The following is a 21632-nucleotide window of genomic DNA, read 5'->3' on the forward strand; positions in this document are numbered from 1 at the left end:
TCTATCATCGGTAACGTAATAGAGACGTTCTGTTGTGTGGATTTTGATGCACGTCTATAGTGCATGCGCTAACCGAAGTCCACCAGGGCACACTGGGCTGTTGCAGTTTTCTACAGAACTGCTGATCCACATTACTTCAAGTGGGGCACTGCACTCCCTTGGATCCGTAGCAACACACAGGCCAAGCTTGAAGTATATCGGTCTGAGGGTTGGCGAGATAATCGAAACTTGGACACACACACACACACACACACACACACACACACACACACACACACGCACACACATTCCTGTCATAGTATGATAACCAGCACAGCAGCACAATCTTAAAAACATGCATCAATAAGTGTCAGTTTCATGTAGTGCTTTGGTCTCCTCTTTCCTTTAGTCAGCAGGGATGTCTGTAGACAATTCCCAGAAAACGCTGAAACCATGCGGACATTCCCGTTGTTTTCCCACAGACATTTTAAATTCTCCAGTCCTCTGTGCCGAAAGACTCTTAAAAGCAGGTCAGTATTCCGGTAATGTGCAGCATTGATTTTCTAGCCATCCCTGTACTGTAGTAACCCCAGAGCTGACAAGCCATCCAGTAACATAACACCATGAATAAATGAATGCATAAAGAATTGAAGTTTAATTCCATAACACAAGCCTGCTACAGGCAAGGCAAGTGTATTTATATGGCATCTTCTCATAGTCTGAGATCATTCAAAGTGCTTTACAGACAAAAGATAAGAGAGAGAATTATAAGATAAATACAAGTACAGATTAAGTTTAAAACCAAATAAATAAAATACAATTTAAATTATAAGCCGTGGAAAAGAGGACAGTCATTAGCTTAGTTTTTAAAATGGCTACAGTTGTGGCATATCTTAGTTACAAGGGGAGCTGATTCCAGCAGTGGGCAGCATCATTTCTGAAAGCTATTTCACCACATTTGGATTGAAGTCTGGGCACCAGTAACTGAGCAGTCCCTGCAGATCTGAGAGACCTCTCCGGCTTTTACTCAACAAACATATCTGTGATACGTTTTGGGCCCGGATCATTGAGTGACTTATAGACCATCATTTCTATATTTGTCTGGAAGCCAGTGCAGAAATCTAAGAATTGGAGAAATGTGTTCTCTCTTGTTGGTGTTTGTCAGTTTTCAAGCAGCAGCATTGCATTCAGTTGCAACTGTCCAATGGTTTTATTGGGAAGGTCAGCAAGGAGTGCATTGTAGTAGTCCAGCTTACGACAAATAAAAGCGTCTTTTGGCTCAGAGTGAGCGCTCCTTAGTTTATGGTTTGCTGGGGGCGTGTCAGAGTGAGGGCTCTTTGCTTGGCGAGGATCTTTGTAAATGGAGCACGGAGATCAACACGTGGAGCAGAGACGCCATGTAAACTTTGTTCGTGTCTGTGATGCTTGAGCCTTGGAGACTATTTGTCTGTGAGTTATTCATGTGCAATTTGGATGCGTTATGTGCAGAATGTTTGAAGTTTGTAACTTTTGGTCTGAAGCTAGTTTAATGTGTTCTAATTTAGCTAATGGCGATCTGTGCTATTTCTAGCTAATAGTGATGCTAATGATAGCTAATTCTTTTAATAGTAGTATGTGTGTCGTTTGTACAGTGCTACTTATATGTTATGTAAAGCCTGCTTACTTATATGTGTTTTATTTCTGTATTGTTATAGTTTAACTAAAAGAAGAACAGTAAAGTCAAGAAAGCAAACCTTGCATCTTTATTGGAGGACTTTTGAATGTTAGCTAACTGTTTAGCTACGCATAGGGATACGCGCTGTAAGGGCAGAACAGTCATAGCGACTCTATCAAGCTCTAGTTAGATCTGGGTGTCATGTACATTGGTATGATAGGAAACCTCATAGTATTGGAGTATTTGACCAAGAGGAAGCATGTAAAGGTTGAACAGCAGGTGCATGAATCAATCCTTATGGGACTCTATATGCCATGGTGGGTCTATCAGATTCCTAATTGCCAATACTTAATACATATCCCCTGCCTTCTCAATATGAACTGAACCATCTGAGGACCGTTCCTGAGAGTCCAACCCAATTTTCCAGTCTATTGCCATTTTTGTTTTTTAAGCATTTATGATCCACAGTGTCAAATGCTTCAGTAAGATTCAATAACACCAGGACTGTTGGACGACGCTTCAGATCAAAGCTTTACTCCAATACTTGGAGAATTTATTTATCTTGTAACTCAAAACAAATATGACTTCCGGATACAACTCTAAACAATTTATTTTCTTTTTGTATTTTACACAAATGAGGACTGACCTGCTTACATAATAAGTACACAATAAGTGCAGGTAAACAATGTTTTAACTTTGAAGATGTGCCCTACAGTAATCAAAACTAACCGCTGCAAATAACAGTGTCACGCTAACCTTTTATTATCCCCAACAATAAAGGTTACGTTGACTACATTATTAAAATATCCATTCATACTTAAGTCATACCTATGTTTGCTTTGTCCCTTTACTACTTTGTCTCTACTTCGTCTAACTCTCTTTCATAAATCTATAAATTAAACCACCTAAAGAAGTAAAATCATGCATCTTTAACTTAACCCAACCCCCCCCCCCCTTTGCCCTTTGGAGGCTGTAGACTGTTGCGTGCCTTCATCAAACAACAATATCTTCATTATCACTACATTTTCAAACCTGGACCAATGAGGATGTGGAGGTTAAAGAAACTAAGATTATCATTCTCCACCCCAATTTATAGATATGCGTTTTCAATCATTTCAACAAAAAGGTATAATCCAACTAGGCAACACTATATGTTATCATCTCCTTACAAAGATTGTATGATAATATCTGCATTGTGTGCGCTCCTGTCATGTTAATGGCAATCTTGCTTGTCGGTACAGTTCATATACATATGGCCATAAAAAAAAAAGAAAATGTTTGGTCGGGTTTAGGCGCAAAAACTATTTGGGTAAGGATAGGAAGAAAAGCCCTACTTTGGTTGAGGATAATAAAAAATAATTAAAAGACTAAAGAATAGGAAGCAAACCGTAGCCTCTCCTGTCAAAGTCACACGGTTTGTTGACTTCCACACTAACCTCCTCCCTTCAAGATTTTATAGCTCCATTAACAATGCTGAGCGAATTCAACCTTTGTTCCTGACAGACAAGAGTCTTACTTCCCACAGCCATTACGTGAGGCCTTTAAGCAAATGACAAAGGCTGTCATTTTTCTTTTTAAAAACAATCTCTGGACTCACTATCTACATAATGTTCCTCACATGGACACTTTTCAGCGTAGTTGAGTTTTATGCTATCCCCCCTCCCCTCAAAAAGGTTTGGGTTACACACTTGACTAACCTGTAGGAAGCACCTCCAGTTGTGTTCATCGGAGCCAAGCTGCATCACTGATGCTGGCAATTAAACTCTGCATTCTGCAGCAGTGGGCAGTTTTACCTTATCCAGATGTTCCTTTTATTTTTCTCATTTACTGTTAATTATTCCTGTCTGTTTTCTTGCCCGGGCGTGACTCTCCCTTACCCAACGATCCCACACTGTAATTGCTGTATAAATAAATGTATCCTTTACTGTATAATCATCTGTGAGGGAGGAGCATCGTTGAGATTGTGTCAATCTGCTCGCATTGCATCGTGCTTGATTGCATGAACACTTTGACCTTCTAACCATCTGACGTATAATTAGCTCAAGTTGTTATAACCACTCACGCTGACCTTAGTTAGAACCTTTTCTGCAAACATTTGTATTTTTTCACAAGCCTGCACATGCTGCTTTCATGACTTCCTTATACGTATATTTTCTTTGACCTGTCGGCCTATAATTCATTTTACATTCCAACTGCACTCCAACCTTGTGTGTAGATATTGCTCTCTGCAAAGATGTTTACATTCCAACTGCACCATATATTACTTTGTACATAATTATTCCCATATTTGTTTATTATAATTATCTTTATTACTGTTATATAATGTGTGTATGCACCGTCAGAATTGCTATTTAATTCCTTTGTACCTCGTACAATGACAATAAAGGAATGATATTCAAGGGGCATCTTACTTGCTGTTATAGCATTACATTTATACCATCAAGACGGTAAATAAACACCTACTAAACATTAACCTAACGCCTGATAAACATCAGTTTCTGCAATCTTAAACGTAATATTATATGATGTTCATCCTCTTCGAGATTTCCAAAAGCAAAGATGAATAGCAGAAGACAAAAATAATGGAGCTAACAAAGCCATTCCTGTGCAAAATCCCCCTCCTCCACAAGAGCTGAGTCCGTGGGCCTCAACTAGTTATAACTGCAGGACTAAGGGGACTTAAAATCACAAAGTTTCCAACTTCTGATGGCAAGTTCTGAAGCGGATATAACCTGAATGATGCACGTTTAAAAAAATCTACAAATTACATATTTTCACATAAGAATATATTGGCACATAACACACAAATCTTTTAATTGTTCATGTTACCAGATGCCATGCATACTAAGTAGGAGCCTTTACAGTTTGAAAATCAACTTGTCTGGACAAACTCTGTAACGGTGACAAACCTTGTTTGAGCATTTCTCTCCTGTAAATGAGCATTTCTACTTATTGTTCTAGTAGTTGATGCCAATTTGTCTCACAATATGGAAAGTAAACTCCAGGAACTTTGCTTAATTTTTCCAGAAACATTAATTAAAGAAATGCACAATGAGGGATTGCATTAAGTTACAGTAGCTAGTTAAACAGAGGCTAGACAGGAAGTGATGTCAACACTTTGGCTCATTATCATGGGTGTTATTATTAAGTGTTCAGCTGATGCTTGGTTGTGTGACCTGTGTGTCTCCAAAGATGACAACCCACCGTATTGGCCAGTAACACTGAAGAACAGAATTTAAGTTTACGGAGGACACTGGGAAAGGGAAACAACTGATGTTTTTGCTGGTGCTCTGCGTTAACTCTCTTCCCCCTCACATTTATGTACAATTTTAATTCCGTATCCATTACACTTCAAGCAGGAGATCTCTTGCGTGGGTAATTCAATGCTGAAAAGATAAGGTGGGAAATCTCACAAAGCACAGTCCCTGCACATCATCAACTATGATAAAAACGAGCTGTTCTGCTGCTGATTGTCAACCCTCCTACGGCTCTCAGCCTCTTATACTTGCTAGGAGTCATTTATATTCAGTAGCCTGATAGTTGGGGACCACTGTGTACTCAAGCTCGCTTTGGGCACAAACAAACTGATTTCTTATGATACCGTATACATTTCTCAGAATACTCGCCACTTTATATACAGTACGACATGCAGATGAGCCTACCTTGTGGAATCAGAAGTACCCACCTGTGAAGTTGACATTGCGGATGTACTTGAGCAGCAGTGTGCCGTTGATGGTTTCCATCATGGAGCAGAGGCCAACCTTTCCAGCGCAGAGATCTTTGTGCATGTTATGTAGAGCATGGGCCGTGGCATAAACTGCGTCAATCACAAACTGAACCTTCCCTTCTTGTTCGTAGGATGAGTCCTTCCCGATCCGCTCATGGTCTAAAGAGAAAACATTAACACAGAAATGACAACTCGTGAAATTCGGCCTCACATAGGACTAACTTGATGAATGCACATTTCAATCATGACAGACAATCGAGACTAGAATATTCCATATGAATGACATAAGACTCAAAACAAAAAAAATCTGCTTCTCATTCAAGCAACAATATAAGATTGAAACAATGATGGCTAGATGTGCAAAACCAAGCAAATTACAGCCTTTCAAGAGGTTTGATCGCTCAATTGTGAAGCCATCATTTCCCCCCCCCCCCCCCCACCATATTTAATGTATTTAAAGATTGCTGTTGTTTTCTGCATGTTAACCATTGATTACATGCTCTGCCTTTCGCAGCCTTTCTCATAATGGTCTGTGGATCACTGATAAAACCCACTCGAGATTATTTAACAAGACTCTGTTCGTGCCGTATATCCTCATCTGTCTCTCCTGACGCAGCCATCCGTCTTTGCCGTTCTCTGCAGCATCACGCAAAAATCAAGAAGAATGAATTAAACTCGACAAAGTTTTGTCAACATAAGTTGTAAATATGCTTCAATAAGGCTGGGAGCCTTCTCTGGACGCTGTCAGCTCTTGTTTGTATGATCTGTTAGTGTTTATCCTCACAAAGTCACGTGCCACCTCACATCCATTAATCAAGAGCGCAGAGTGTGATGGAGTGGTTAGCGGGGGAGTGGAAGACACAGCAAGACAGGCCTAATCATTCTTCAGTATTAATATAATTAGTTATGACAGGTGTATATTAATCATAGCTGGGGTTGTTCTAATGCTTTGAAAATGTGTTAACGGCGAAGCAAGGTTTCAATTAGCAGCGTAATGCTTTTGTTAGCCAATGCTCTGCCAGATAGGTTGAGCAGAAGGAGTGACAGCAGGACACTTTTACTGCTTCAACAACAAGCAGGAACGGACAGGAATGAAATCATTTCAACCCGTTAAAGTAGAAACGTACTGCTTTCAGACATGCACCTCCTTTATGGTAATCTGATGGCGATGTATCATGTTGGTCTCATGTCTGAATCAGCACCCTGCTGTTTTTCCCCTCGCGGCAAAATAATGTTATAATCACAGTAATGATCTGACCCATGTCCTGCTAAACTCTTAACGCACAGCACGCGAGCTCATAGGAATAAATCGGGAGTTCCAGCTTAATGTCCCGTCATTAAATGCGTGTGAACTGTCAGACTTTATACAGCAACACAATTGGTCCTCCACTAACTTGATGATGTAATTGATTCATTATCGTTATCAAGATGTATCAGGGAATCTGTGAGAAGCGAGTACGAGTGTCCGTCGCACTCACAACGATGGTCATTAATCAAGGCTTCAACGACTAAATCGCTTTATTTATTTTATAGCTATACTTGCTATCATAACATTTTTAACTTGGATGTAAGGAACATTAAAGGACACCTATGTCTAAATAACACAAAGCTATCATTCTCACAGATACATGAAGTCATTAAAGATACATGTCTGAAATGACACACATCAGTCAGTTTGTCGTATAGATTTGATTGTGTTAGTATCTACTGCAGCAGATGAATATAACTGAGTTTAAATGTTATGACCTAATAAATAATAGTTGGTTTGTTTAGCTTTATTTACTTACTGATACAGTTATCTGTACCCTCCAGATTGTAGTGCTGTTACAGCTGTAATGAGGAGGGCTAAATAAATACAGACACGCTGCAAATTCACTGCTTTTAATCTTTTATTATAAAAACATTTGAGCTTCATTCTTAAGTCTTGCTTATTTCCCACGAATCCACGAGGACTAAAGTACAGTTGTGTGTAATATGAAATGAGTTGTATGCCGTGTTAGTTCTCTGGATGTGAGAAGATGTTGAGAGACACTAAGCTAGGCATTTGTGTGACAAAGCATTGCAAATAAATCCCTCCTGAAAATACGATATATTTTATATTCAGTGACAAGTGATCGTCGAAGTGACGCGTAACATTTGACACTTTTGTATTCTTGGTGAATATGTCTGAGGAGCTTATTGAAGTCAAACCAAAAACAGTGACACCCTGTTAAAGAGGCTCCTTTGTATCGGTGCAGTCGATGATCTCCGTCGCTCTGCTTTTCTTGTGCTTTGAACAGTTGACGCTTTTTTAGAATAATTAAACCCCCTGATTTTGAACTCCGTCTGAGGGAGGAAACTGTGGAAATAATGCAGTAATTTGTATTACAGCTGCATCTCGCTTCATCTGTACCATCAAAGAAGAGTAATTCTGAATAGCTCATGTCAATAACGCATAATGTGCAAAACTGGAAAGTGACCATACTCAATTTGTTGTTGTTCTAGTGAAAATTGGCCACACTGTGCTTTTGCAGGCTGTTTCATAATTCCTGAATCATTGTTACTGCTGCAGCTCTGATATTGTGTAATTACTCATAAACATATTATTTAAATGATCTGTTTACTGCCATCAGGGGAGCAGTGTTTAAGTCCTTTGTGCCTTTTGCTTTCAATTAAGGTTCGCTTCCATGGTAGTCGACAAATGCTCGGCCTGCGTCACTCGCAGGTTCGTTTGGCAAGACGAGCACAACAGACACGATGTGAACAGTGCATCACCATCAGATAACAACCAGCGACATGAAGGAGATGATGAAGTGAAATCTCGTTGTAAGATGTGTGTGGCAGCCATTTCTTATCTCAACAGAGATTTTAACAAGCGCTAGCTTTAAACGGATGAATAGTTTTTTAAGTTTGTCTTGTTATTATCTATATTCTTCCCCTAGAATTCATCGCTAAGTAGAGGCAATTTAACATCAGTGACAACAAGACTCTGGATGTTTAAGCAGCTTGAATATCCCAAGTCATTCTGTAAATGTGTGCTACAGGAAAAGTGAAGCATGGATAGTCAGTCTGTCTCTTCTTGTGGCTGTCACAGTCGCTCTCATTGTAATATCTCTCCCTCTCTCACACATAGATATACAAAGGAATGTGGCCCATTGATGGCAAGATGCCTCAGAGGTTTGCACGACCGGCTAAAAGCCAAAAGGTCTCGTTTAAAGTTTGCAGATTCCCCTCACTGTTCAGACACAGGCAGCGCAGGAAGACCAGTGGTTCACAACCTTTTTTGACATTTGGCCTGTTAAAATGAAGCAATATGTGCTTGTGATCCGTAAACAGGTGAAAGTATCCAGCATTATTATTTTAAATTAGGAAGAACAATGTGTAAAACCAACCAGACCAAATTATTATTATTATTAAAAGAAGATTATTTTTATGTCTTTAAACGTGTGGTTGAGATCATTTAAAGGGGATTAATCCTGGTCACAAACGGCCCACGTTAAAAAAAAAAACGTTTTTTACCTATATTTCCGACGAGTGTCTAAAATATGTGAATTATCTGTGTAGAAATACGAGAGCAAATCATTTTTGATGTTACATTTCCCGTGGGGAAATAAATCTGTAATAACGTAGCGCCTTTGATGTTTTTAGTTTTGGCAGATATGATCCATCCAAAAAACCTAAAGAAATACCTGTGTGTAGACACGTGTACTGTATGTTTTAAAGAGTACACTCATCTCAAACATGACTCCTTTAGCTGATGGATGGAGACAAAGAACAGTAACTGCATGTTGAGATGTGCTCCGGGAAGGTTAGTCAGCAGTGCAAAACAAGCATTGATGTGAAAGAAGATGAAACCTTGTGACTGTATCTTTTTTATGAGTGCTCTAAGAGTTTTTATCGAGGCAACCTTGAGATTCCAAAAGAACACAATGATCCAGAAAGCTCCAGGTCACACAGTATGTTCTTGCTCGCAATATTCCTTTGAATGGAGGCAAATTGTTTGTTTTTGACGTCCTTTTGATTCGAGGCAGAGAGGTGCAAACATTTCATTTTATACTTGTGCACTATGATTTCTTTCTTTGTGGCGCTGATAATTATAGGCTATCTGTCCAAATAATGTGCTTAGATGTGATAGAACGGACTGGATGGTTTTTTCTTGGTAGAGCAGAGTTAATTTTGACAGTGTGTCACTTGGCTCTCAATTCTAGAAAATTGCGAAGGCAGTTGTCACTATTTCTGTCGGAGCAGTGGTTAGCATTCTCGCCAGAAGTCACATTAACCGAATATTCATTTTGACGGATTCGAACACTGACTGAGGACCCATTTATCGTAACTTTAAGTCCTTCACAGCGCATCAGGAGGAGCGCATGCTGCAGGAAAAGTAGTTTCGAGATCGGAAAGTGGCTGATGATGCGCCGCTTTGGTTCAGCAGCATATGCCGAGCGCTGGAGTGATATGCCCACTGGCCGGCAAGGAAGAGACACCCAGAGCCGCGATGCTCAGCACACCGTCCACAACTTTACACCCTTCACCAACCTTGGAGTCAAGATGGTGCTACGCTTCCCTAGAGATCTACGGAGATGGAACCCACTGGCCAGCTTGGGCCCTTGTGTGTGTGTGTGTGTGGAGTTTGCACGTTCTCCCCATGTCAGTGTGGGTGGCAGCTGCCCACCACCACCCTGTAAAGAATAGTGGACTTTCCCTATTCCTAAAGACCGAATGGTTCATAATTCATCCAACAAAATGATTAGCTGATTATTCAGTGATGAAAATAATCATTATTGGTGCCGTTGTCATGTGTATTACATTATTTAATCCAAAGTCTTAGACTGTGTCAGATTTTAAGTCTATAACCTCAATTTCATTCATACTTTTCAACCGGTTTGTATTTTGCCGCTCACTCGTAATATGCCACATTACCAAGGTTACTGCGACACCTTTGGTCAGATATATGTTTTTGGCATAAAAATCTCTAGAATAATAGTTTGTTTGATGTATATGGACGTTGGTTGCTATTACAAACCCTGACTTTTTATATGTACACCTTTTACCTGAACCTTGATATTTGTGTTGCATTTCAAGAGAATCAAAGAAGTGAGGGGCATTGTTAAGTTGCAGGTGGCGTCCTTGATGTCTTCAGTGAGCAATGGACATCAAACAATTGAGGAGGCATGCAGGCTCGTGTCTGGTGGCCTTGATGACTCATGTCTGCAGGGATGCGGAGCACACAGTGACTCAAGCCAGTGTGCTTCATTCAAATGAGTGTGCTGAAATGACGTGAACAAAAGGCAGCACACCTGCAGAAGCTTTCATCAGTGCCAACAGCCCAGTAAGACAGTAAAATGTAATTATAGGAAATGATCCGAGATCTGGCTGTTGGCAAATTGCTGTACTCTGTTTACTTTAGGGTTGTCTGCTCACCCCATAGTAATTATGCTTGATGTATCAACCCTGTTTATTTCTCTCCAATCCAACTGCGATGACAAAGGTGAATCTCATGCCGTGATACCGTGTGACATTTTTCTATTATTACCAATTTGTCTCTCTTTTTACAAGTTCTCAGTCGTGTCGGCCTATTCTCATTCGCGGTGCTCTGGAGTTTTATGGTTCAGAAGCGTGAACTTGAGCGATGTACAGTGAACGGTCTGAGCAGATCCGATAGAAAACTTGAGAAGTATTGGATTCTTCACGGCAAGCAATACAACAACATTTCTGTCTCTCGTGTGTCATTTGCACCTGTAACCAGGAGGTTCCACTTATTCTTCTGTACAAACCAAAACCATCTTGTTTCTATGATAGTGCTATAGCACTAATTGCTTTACATAAACTAAATATAAAACGCTAAGAATCGGCAATAAACTCGGATATGACCTTTTGAATTCAATCGTGTTAATCGTGTATCTTTGTTGTTGTGTGACTTTTCTTCTAGCAAAAATAAAATAAAAATAAAATAAAAAGCAAAATAAAAGTATTTCCTTAACATGTTAATGGTGATATTATTATGCCACTAACAACTAAAAACTGTAAATATCAATAACACAGTAGAGAATCTGTTTTAAAGAGTTTTTTAGTCTGGATTTGGAAGTCACACACGCTGTAGTCACACAGTCCTACAATACATCCTCCCTTACATTTCAGTTTGAACTGTTTTATCGAAGTGCTGATTCAACTTTATGATCATTTAGGATTTAGTTTGTGGGGCTGTTTTAATTGTGTCGCTTTACTCTAACAGTTGTTTCTCTGTATAATGCAGTACATTGGCTGTATCTTAACACATGCGTGGAGAATTAAAGTAAAGAGGTTATGGCCTGTTCAGTTACTCGAGATAATACTTTTGCAGCACCCTCCACACAAAGCAGTAAAATGATCCGGGGTTACATTACAAACTAAATCGTGGCCTCTGGGGCAGCAGGTACAAAAACAACAAGGGGAAAAAGAAGCATCTGCACAGTGTTGTTGTTTTCCTTGCCGTCTTAGTCAGAAACACTTTAATGTATCAGAGCTGGAAAATTACCTGACCATAAATCAGTTGCCAGTGACTTGTATTGTGCGATTAAAAGCTTTGATACCGCACAAATAGAATAATTACATGGCCATCTAATCATGTTAGTACTTCAAGAATTTAATTTTCCATTCCCCGGTGGTTGATCACAGCGTTGCACAGAGAGAAATTCACTCTTTCCTACTTATTCAGTGTGTTGTTAAAAAATACTGTTGACATGATTATAGGCTACGTAAAAGAAAAAATATATATCCCCTTTTAATCTGCGTAATATATTATGCATGGTCTATGGAATACGGTATTATAGTGGCTAACAAACAGCAGACGCGGGGACAGGAAATGATGGTACAAAAGGAACAATGGGGAGGATGGTGATAGTACATGCTCTGACTGAAATCATTGTACCTCTTGCCTGTACAAATGTACTGTACCCTGGAGGCTACTCGGAGGAGGACGGGGCCTGCAGCAATTTAGGTCAAGAGCAGCGACCATGACAACTGATAAATACAGAAATCATTTAAGATTACGTGTTCTCCCGAAACCTGCAAGTGTGGATTGTATGAAGCAAGGGGACAAACTGTTGTTCCCGAAAGGTGACAATTACATTCCTGCTTAATTGTTTGGCTTGATTGATTGTTCCTCTGTTGAACCGATTTAGTATTCCTCCTATGCTACTTGGTGACATTTTGAGGTTGCAGTGTCCAATATTAGTTGGACTAGAAAGAAAGCCGAATGGTAAATGGACTGCTTTTGTGTAGCACTTTTCTTGTCTTTGTGACCACTCAAAAGATTCAAATAAGCCAAACCAACGTAAGTGCTACATACAGAAATATATTTCTTTTTATTATTGGCCAAGGTGCTGTCGAAACGGTTCGCCTTTCAGTCTGCGACAGAAGATGTGAAGACTTTCTGCTGACCTGATATCAATGGAGAGCTCGTTCCGTTTCTCAGTAAATACAGTAAATAATTCTCTTATGAACCATTCAAAGTGGATCAGGTCATTTATCATTACAAACCCTCAAACTGGGGTGAGAACATATCTTACATCAATATACACTGCTTATTAAAAGTGTTTGTTCACCAGTGGAAACAATTCCTATGGCTCTGTGAATGGATTATTGAGTGTGTGTGTGTGTGTGTGTGTGTGTGTGTGTGTGTGTGTGTGTGTGTACACACATATGGAACCTTTGTGATGCTTTCTCATATACCTCATGAAGGTCGAAGAATACCGAAACGTCATCAGTAAATATTCCAGCAGTAAGCGACGCGGCGTTTCTCATTTATATTCAAACAAAAATGAACATGAAACGTCTAACCCTCTCTTTGAGAGATTGATGGCATACAAACTCTTCTAAACACTATCGCTCTGGTACTTTGTTTACTGGAAATATCCTCCACATGACATTTGGTTAATATGATGTGTATAACTGAATAATATTTATTACGTTTCTGTGAGCAGCACACAAACAGCAGCAGACTTGACTCTTAATATGAGCAGCGTTAGTTACCAGCGCTGCGCCAGTGAAGGACAGGTGCAGCCCTGAAGCCCATTGACTTCTCTAAATAGCAGAGAACGAGCCGCTTCCCAGGCGTAGGTGTTTGTGTTGTATGATAGTCTAACATGCATGTGAGGAATGTGTTGCCTGGAAACTTTACAGGTGTGGACTACTTGAGATGCAGCGTTGCACACTGGGATGAGGCCTGGAGAGCCTACTGATTCTAACGACCTAAAAGCTTGTTTCTAATGGGCTGATTGGATTTACTATTGATTATGTTTTCAGCGCATGTGGTGGCATAGTTTTGTGATTGCTATTGTCGACCACTGCAAATTGAAGTAGCCAACAGACGAGTAATAGGAACATTAATTTCTCTGGGACAAAATTAGAGATTCCCGTTCACTTATCTCCACCCATTACATTTAACCTAAATTAGAGGAGCGTGATTATTTTCTCCCTGATGACTAATACGTTTAGCAAGCATACCAAGCACACACGCATAATGTATTCACAGCAGACCCAATCAATATACTTGGTTATCGATTGAGTGCTTTCTATTGACAGACGCGGAGACTCACTTGTGCATTTCTTGATGCCGGATCCCTTCTTCACAGCGTGCCGACTGAGCTTGCATTGGAAGTTATTCTCCCAGAACTCTGCAAACCAGATATTCCTTCTGTTGTTCTCGAGTGTTCGGCTGATGAAGTAGCGATCAAAACCTGAAAGAAATAAGATGCTGTATTTACTCAGAGCCTGGTTAGAACAGAAGCTCTGCAATCACAAATATCAGCAATGCAAATTCCTTTTGTTTTGCTCGTAGCCAAACCGCTCAAATGAGGTCAGGTCCAATAATACATTATCATTTCATTGTGCCGACTTTGATGAATTATTACACACATTTTTATTCAACCTCCTTCTGCAAAATGTTCTAAAGCCATAGTGGAGTATGTAATCATCGCTGTTATCTATACTCAACTTTATTTACACTTTACCAACATTGTTAAAAATCACTAGCTTTCATAATAACGTAACAAAAAGATATAATCCCTCTGTAAGGTAAGTTAGTATAAGAGTAATGGATACCTTTTATGGATTGTCGTTTGGGGAGGATGGTGACGGCACCTTCTGCCATTTCTTCCTGGTTCAGTATTGGGGAGATTTTGGAGCCCCAGCTGTCTGAACCCACCCAGATGAAGTGGCCCGTTTGATTGGCCTTCTTAGCTGCATGAAGGAGCCGCCTTTGGGAGACAGGAGGATGGCAATGTTTAATTGTACCTTTTTAAATGTTGTGCTAATGTTTCCAAGGTAGGAAAGAAGGTTCCTTTTTGAAATGCACCATGAAGAAGAAGAAGAAGAAGAAGAAGTGGAATAGAAAAGCCACCATAGACACACTGACTATTCCCAGGGCAGAGTAGTTCTTCTTGGCTGTGGCAGAATGACACCCTTGCCACATTTGTCCAGGCTTGTTGCCAATGGAAGTAAGTTTGGGAAGCTGTAAAAAAAAAATAACTGCCAGCAAGCTCTGCTGTAGCCAGATATCAAGAAAGCTTGAGTGCAGCAACATCACATTTAAACCCAGCCACCTGCCATGTGCAGCATTGCAGACCCTCAGATCTCATCGCAGTATTGTGTTGTCGACAACATCAGCTTGTTTACATGGACTCTGCTGTCTTAATATCTCACGGTAAGACTTTGCTGTTGCATTAAGAAGGATGGTATATTAGTAAAATAATTAGCCTTCTACAGTTTTTTGTGTAGTAGCCCTGTGTGGCGTGGGCGGGCAAAGAGTCATCCAATTAACTTTCTGTATCTTCACCATAGCTTTATAACCCCAGAGACATTTGTTTGATTGGTAATGATTTTTCTTTGACTCTCATCTTCAGAAATGTAGTGAAATGAGCATGTTTTAAGATGCAATTATGTTCTCCTTGCAGGAAAAATTAAATACATAGATTTTCTCACCGTCAAGAGATTACATAGCTGAGACATGACTCGACATGCTGATGAGTCGAGCACAGTGAGAAGTAAAAGGTTGTGGATGAGCGTATTCTGTATATTTCCCTTTTACTTTGACAGCCCGTGTTTGCTTCCCAGCTCACACTAAAGGTAAAACCTGAACCCTATTTCCCCCTCCCCCATGTTTTTGGGTCTACACTTCTAATGGGGACAACGATTTGTGAAATTGGTCCAGTACTGCGCGACAACGCTGCGGATGGCAGCCTCTAAGGGGGCTGCAACGTAATCGTTCGCGGCAATTTCTCACAATTCTCACCGGCCAATTTACGTCCAATAAAAGTGCTCGTCTTTGACACTGACAGCATCAGATTGTTGTTATAAGTGTCTGAAGTCATTATGGAAAGGACCCTACAGAGAAAGGGGGCTGTTAATGTATCCTGTGACTTGTTGCCGGAAGACGGCGGTGCAAACGTGAGTGAGAGTTGGACTTACTGTGAGAAATACTGTGAGTAAAAAACTAACATATACTATAACAGTAACGGAAGTTGATTCAGTTACCTAGTTTTAGTTGCATCTGTCATTTTACATGCCTAAATTCAAATTTCAGGTCATAAATAAGTGAAAATGACACATGCAATATGTGTTATTGTGAAGTGCATGTGCAGGTAATTGATGTGCACATTACAATATTGTTTAATTAAATGTACTTTTATTTAATGTTATGAAACCGTGTTGTTTTCCCACAACTTACCTACTTGACTAGATTATGAAACGCAAGCCCACAAAAAGTATTCCCCCTATTCTCTATAACGCTGAGACCAGGCAATATATGTATACAGTAATGCAGTATATAACAAGTATCTTAAGATAAGGCTCAAGTCTCCTATACGTTCTGTGTGGACAATTTTGGATTATTATTATTATTATTAGGCTGCTGCAAGCTCACACTGACTGGGTTCAAGGATAAAGCAGGCATGCAGCGCTGAAATCCCCCTGGCTTTCTGTAATTACTATATATCCACACCATTACCCGTTATCAGGACTGGATTAAGTCAATGAGCACTGGGACTTCTGCCCTGGTCATCATCAAGAGACCTCCCCAAATCACTGCCCACTTCTACCAGGAATACACTGGCCTACTAACTGGTTGCTGGGAAACATTTCCCTTCCAAAGACACAACAGTGCTGTGTGTATTCATTCAGCCTACAATTAATTAACTGGTTCTTAATGCAGTCTTAATAATAGATAATGAATTTTAATTGGTACATTTGTGTCCCCGCAAGGACGGCGGAGACAATGGTAATACGTGTACGTGCGTACAGTGTGGTTAGAATAGAGTGTGACAACAGCTGTCAATTCAACACCATGATTTTAAAATATGGCCATGGAGCGCAGTACACCACTTTCTGACACGGTCAACAAAAGATAAAGTTGTTTAGCAAAGACAGAATCGTTAGTGGAAGAAGTGCACAGATCACAAGTACAGAAGTATTATCAGCTAAAAGTACAGGAACACTTTATGAATATTTGATATGCTAACTGCGACTAACTTTTTCAAATAAATGATTTTGCTTAAATAGAATTATTTCCCGCCAAAAGTATAAAGTAGCCTAATGTAAAGAACAGTACTCACACTTGTACTTAAGGGTAGTACTGTAGGTAATTGCAGAGCTCTTCCAATGTGTCGCTTTAAATCACACGGTTTCCTGGTGTCTTAAGATTACTCCCAAATGTAATCCTATTGGCCATTTATAACTCTTTAATATTAACATGCGGGTAGCAGACTGTTTTTCACTAAGGTAATTTATTGTCTTTATACACACTGGAGACGCTTGTGACACTTTAATGCCCGCTGCAGAGGCAGCCTCAGGTAAAGACATTTCTGTCATATTTATCACTTTAGACCTTACAGCGTTGCTTCAATTTATCTTAACAACTTATTAAAAAAGGACCAGTAAATGTTCTAAAGGGAGTATTAATCAGTGGTTGAGATTAAAAGTTCTGTTAAGTGACAGTAATTAGGATCCCACTGCACTCACCTGATGTCATCCTCGTTGGCAAATATAATTACGACTCGGGCGTTAGGGTTCTCGCTCAGCCTGCGAATGATCTTGTCAAACTCTCCAGTTCTTGGTTCACGTGGTATTTTCACAGATTGGGAAATGCACAGACCACCTAATTGGGAGACAAAGGAGAAAAGTATCCAAATTAAACAGATTCACAAAGGAAAAGAAAACGTCCTTTTCTTCTGCAAATCATCTGAACATCATCACAAGACGTTAAAATGTCAAACGCGTATTAATGCTGCAGTTTCCGCTGTGTATTTGTCCAACTCATGGTCACCAAAAATATTTCTTGGAGTCTGAATTTTTATTTATTTATTTTAACCCACACAAATCTTTTTCAATCCTCTGGAGTTTTTTTTTATGATATGTGCACAGGTGCAATATTTCAGAGCATGAGGGATGCAAGGTATTAAAAGAAATCTTGCCTTGGACCACAAGGGGCAACTTTGAGACATAGAGACCCATCAATTCAGTTTATAGTCCTGCCAGTGAGACCGGGGGAATTTAGTAGCATTTGGCGGTACATAAATTTTGTAATTGAAAACTGGTTCCATTTGTTCAGAGTCATTTTTCTTATTACATAAGTTGTTTCATTTAGGTCAAAGTAAAAACTACAGTTTACTAAATCCTAAAAAGTCATTTTCTGAGAGACACAGGGAAGAAACATGGCATTTCCAATTAAAGTGTACAAGCACGTGCTGGTAAACGTATAGTATTGTCCAGTGACATTGATTAGTTAAATTCAGCTTATTATGCGCTGGCCAACACAGTATCTACAGCAATTCCCGGCGGATCAGTATAAACACAGCCCTCAGCCTCTGAGAAATGCTTTGGTATTGAACACGAGGTTAAAGGCAGCAGAGGACGTACCCTGGTTACCAACAAGCAAAGGCTTTTTAATTCCCAATGCAACATTTCAGGATGTTTTGTCGCCCTGCCAAAATGCCACAGAGAGTATGTGCATGCTAATGAATTTCCCTTTCGTGACCTAGCACAAAGCCGGCCCGGCGAACAATCAATGGCGGAATAATACCCTCTGGTTGAGTTCATGGCAGACAGACCCGCACCATAAAACAAAGCCTGGCCCCGGCACAGATTCTAATAGGTTGGGAAACTGGAAATATGAGCAAAGAGTAGGGGATGCCATTAATTTAACAATGATGTTGGGCTGCTTTGCTCATGGGTACAAAAAGTCACTTCCGGTTAAGTCAGTGAGGGCGTCAGTCAGTGGCCTGCAACATTGTTCTGATTGTACACTGTGGAGGAATTTAATGATGTTTTTCTTTCTCTTCAAACCCGTGCTTTCGCTTTTTTACTGGGGCTATATTTTTTTTCTTCAGGAAGGCCGCGTGTATAGGTTTCCTGTGGTGATGCATGTCACAGCTTATACATTCACTTGGCTGGTTAATGGATTAGCAGTTCCTTCACTGGAGGAAAAGTCTCATTCCTTTTGTGTGTACTGGTCCATGTCTTGTTGTTTGGGGACGTTTCCTTCTGCACTCAGGCAAGACTTGTTTCTCTTTTCTTTTTTTTCAAGCCTCTAATTTACTTATTTTTCCACTTCTTAAACCTAACTGGAATATCACAGTTAACACACAAGAGTCCGTTGCACCATATATGTTAATGTACCAGATGTAAAACATGCATTCACCATGTTCCACCTCACACATACTTGAGACCAGTGCATGTGTTTTGTATTATGACCTGAGGGTGGAGAAGATGAAAGTACAGAATCTAACATTATTTAACTCAACAGAGATTTGAAACTGGATTTCATTTTCATTAATTACCTTTTGTGAGCTCAATTTCATCACTTTCAATTTAAATTGGAGGCATGATTTTATTTCCCCGTGTGCATGATCTTCTCATTTTATCCTTATTGCGATTTTGAAATGAGAGCGAACCAAATCATAGTGATTTGAAATATTACTCTTAAACATTTGGGCTGAGTCGTTGCCGCAGAGGCCCGGGTTCGAGTACGACCCACGGCCCTTTGCTGCATATTGTTCTCTCTCAAATTCAAATTTAACGTAGCTGTATTTGCTTCTCCGATCCTTTCCTGTCTATCTTTAGCTGTACTATAATAAAGGCAAAAATCTACCGAAATGTGCGTCTATAAACGACCTGAGATTTACTTGCAGTTCTGGTCACAAGTAATGAATGCTGCTGTGGTGTTGCTGAAATTGCACTATTTGTTGCTTTTCTTTTCACTGATAGCTGCTTTATGCATCTGCCTGCATATGTTTTACTGTTGAACTAAATATACTTAAGTTTAAACCATTTCACAATATTTGTGTATCCTTCTACAATCTACATGCTCCTGATTGTTGACACTTTGATCAAACTGAAGCAGAGGTTTATCTGTCTGCTTCTGTGTCATTACACCTACACTACCCAGAGAGGCACATGGGAAATTTAGCAGCAGCAGCTCTCTGCTCTCTGAGACTCTATCAATCATTAGATTCTATGTCTTTGCCTCACTGATACTTCAGTCCCCCATTCCCCCAACATCTGCTGTGTGGAGGCGGAGCACTCATCCCTTCCGTTCCTTCTCCTCTCACATCACCAGCAGCAGGCTGCAGCATTGCTTAGCCTCCAGAGACAATACCAGGAGGAACAGGGGGATAAGAACCCTGCCTGGGGGAGTTCAGGCACACTGAACAAGCCCCTCCACGGGTCCAGTGTTGTAACTCTGTTAGTTGTAGGGTAGACGAGGCAATTTGTTTTATTGCTAACACTACCCATTCATCCATGCGTCGGTCTATCCATTCCTCACTAAGCACAGGATGGTGGAAGTCATGGACCCTTGACTCGAGGACCCCGATTCAAACTATGTGACCGTGAGCAGCTACAAAAACAAAACACTCGATCCCTACCTGCACCAAGTGTGATTTCCCTTTTCCCCCCCCAACAAGGATCACTATGCCACGTCATTTTCTTTCATTACTTTTAAAACCTATTATACGTAATAAATATATTTTCAAACATCGTTCACATGTAGATTCAGCTCTGCCAGGACCTTGTGCATACAGCCTAAGTGGCTTTTAATTGGTTGTAATAATTATAGGTCTTGCCCATTACATATTATAATTTTAACAGGTCTTTTAAGAGGTGTCAGACTTTCAATAAGACACTTTGCTGGATCCCATTTTGCCATCGGACAGGATGCAATTAGGGAGAATCCCCCTCCTCTCCTCTGCACACCGCTTCTCATTAAACTTCCCTTAAACTTCCCTTAAACTCAACCAGACCTAATGCTACTAACACAAGAACATAAAGATAATAATAATAAGCAATTTATTACAAATGTATAACAGTCCAGAAAGCAGCCGGTTTACCCGTTTACCTTATGTGTTGTGCAAAACTCACTGAAAATGATGCAGATCGGTGGCTTCTGTGAAACCAAACTGAACAACTGGGTTGTGTTAGGTGTCACAAAGTCAACAATTAATAAAAAACATTCATTAAACTTCTAGTTTGGCAATTCTAAAGAGCTGTTGCAGTGTGCCAAAACCCCAATAAATGATCAGTACATACTCGTTTAAAGGCAAAAAGCATCCTTTATACTGCAGATACTTCAACTTCAAGAGCAGTGTGTTTCTCCCCCAACACTCATCCTATACCACAGTTAACATCTGAGCCACATCTAAAACACCACCTCTAAAAATATCCGTTGCTGAGGAGCCTGTGAGCCTCCTCTCTCGTGTCTTTTATTGTCAGCCTCAGTCTCTGCTCTCCTAATAGCTCAGAACACTAATATTCCTTCTCATTTGACACCCGTGGGAGAGACAGTGCTGCCATAAAATGTTCCCTGGAACTGCGGCCGATTGCAAAGTAGTGCAGAAGCACTAAATACACCCAGGTGTCGGGAAGGTGCAGGGATATAAATAGCCTTTTTATTGGGATGCCGTTAATGGAACTATATCCTTATTTGCAACATACAGAGATCTAGAACACAACTAATGTTGCTTGTACAGTACTGATGGTCAATAAGTGTTGATCACTGCAGGCTTGAAAATCAATAAGTCAATTTCGAAAACATCAACACCGTAGCTGCTCCTTACAGATGTTTGATACGCCGTGTTTACACCACGAGCGACCAGGCACAGGCTTCAAGTTATCTTCATTGGAAGCCCGAAGGTACAAACTGATGGCCGACACTCAGTAGGGCGTGATGCGTTACGAATTACAGTTGATCTGGCCTCTACATATGTTTTTGCTTCACCTTGTTCCGTTCTGTCATACAAAATGCCATTAGCCAGTTCCCATTGC

General features: G+C 40.2%; 1 protein-coding gene across 2 annotated transcripts in view; it reads right to left on the reverse strand.

The window, feature by feature from the left end:
* The window catches only part of LOC115010956 (metabotropic glutamate receptor 4-like), a 167356-nt gene that overhangs the window by 16534 nt on the left and 129190 nt on the right, over nt 1–21632 (reverse strand). For both annotated transcript variants that reach the window (XM_029435886.1, XM_029435887.1), the window contains exons 4-7: nt 17334–17469; nt 14421–14575; nt 13916–14056; nt 5319–5519 (exon numbers count right to left, since the gene is read on the reverse strand). In XM_029435886.1, coding sequence (XP_029291746.1) covers nt 5319–5519; nt 13916–14056; nt 14421–14575; nt 17334–17469 — 633 coding nt within the window. The remainder of the gene's footprint in view (nt 1–5318; nt 5520–13915; nt 14057–14420; nt 14576–17333; nt 17470–21632) is intronic.

This window comes from Cottoperca gobio, chromosome 7 (assembly GCF_900634415.1).
Source record: "Cottoperca gobio chromosome 7, fCotGob3.1, whole genome shotgun sequence".
In the NCBI taxonomy this organism is placed as follows: Eukaryota; Metazoa; Chordata; class Actinopteri; order Perciformes; family Bovichtidae; genus Cottoperca; species Cottoperca gobio.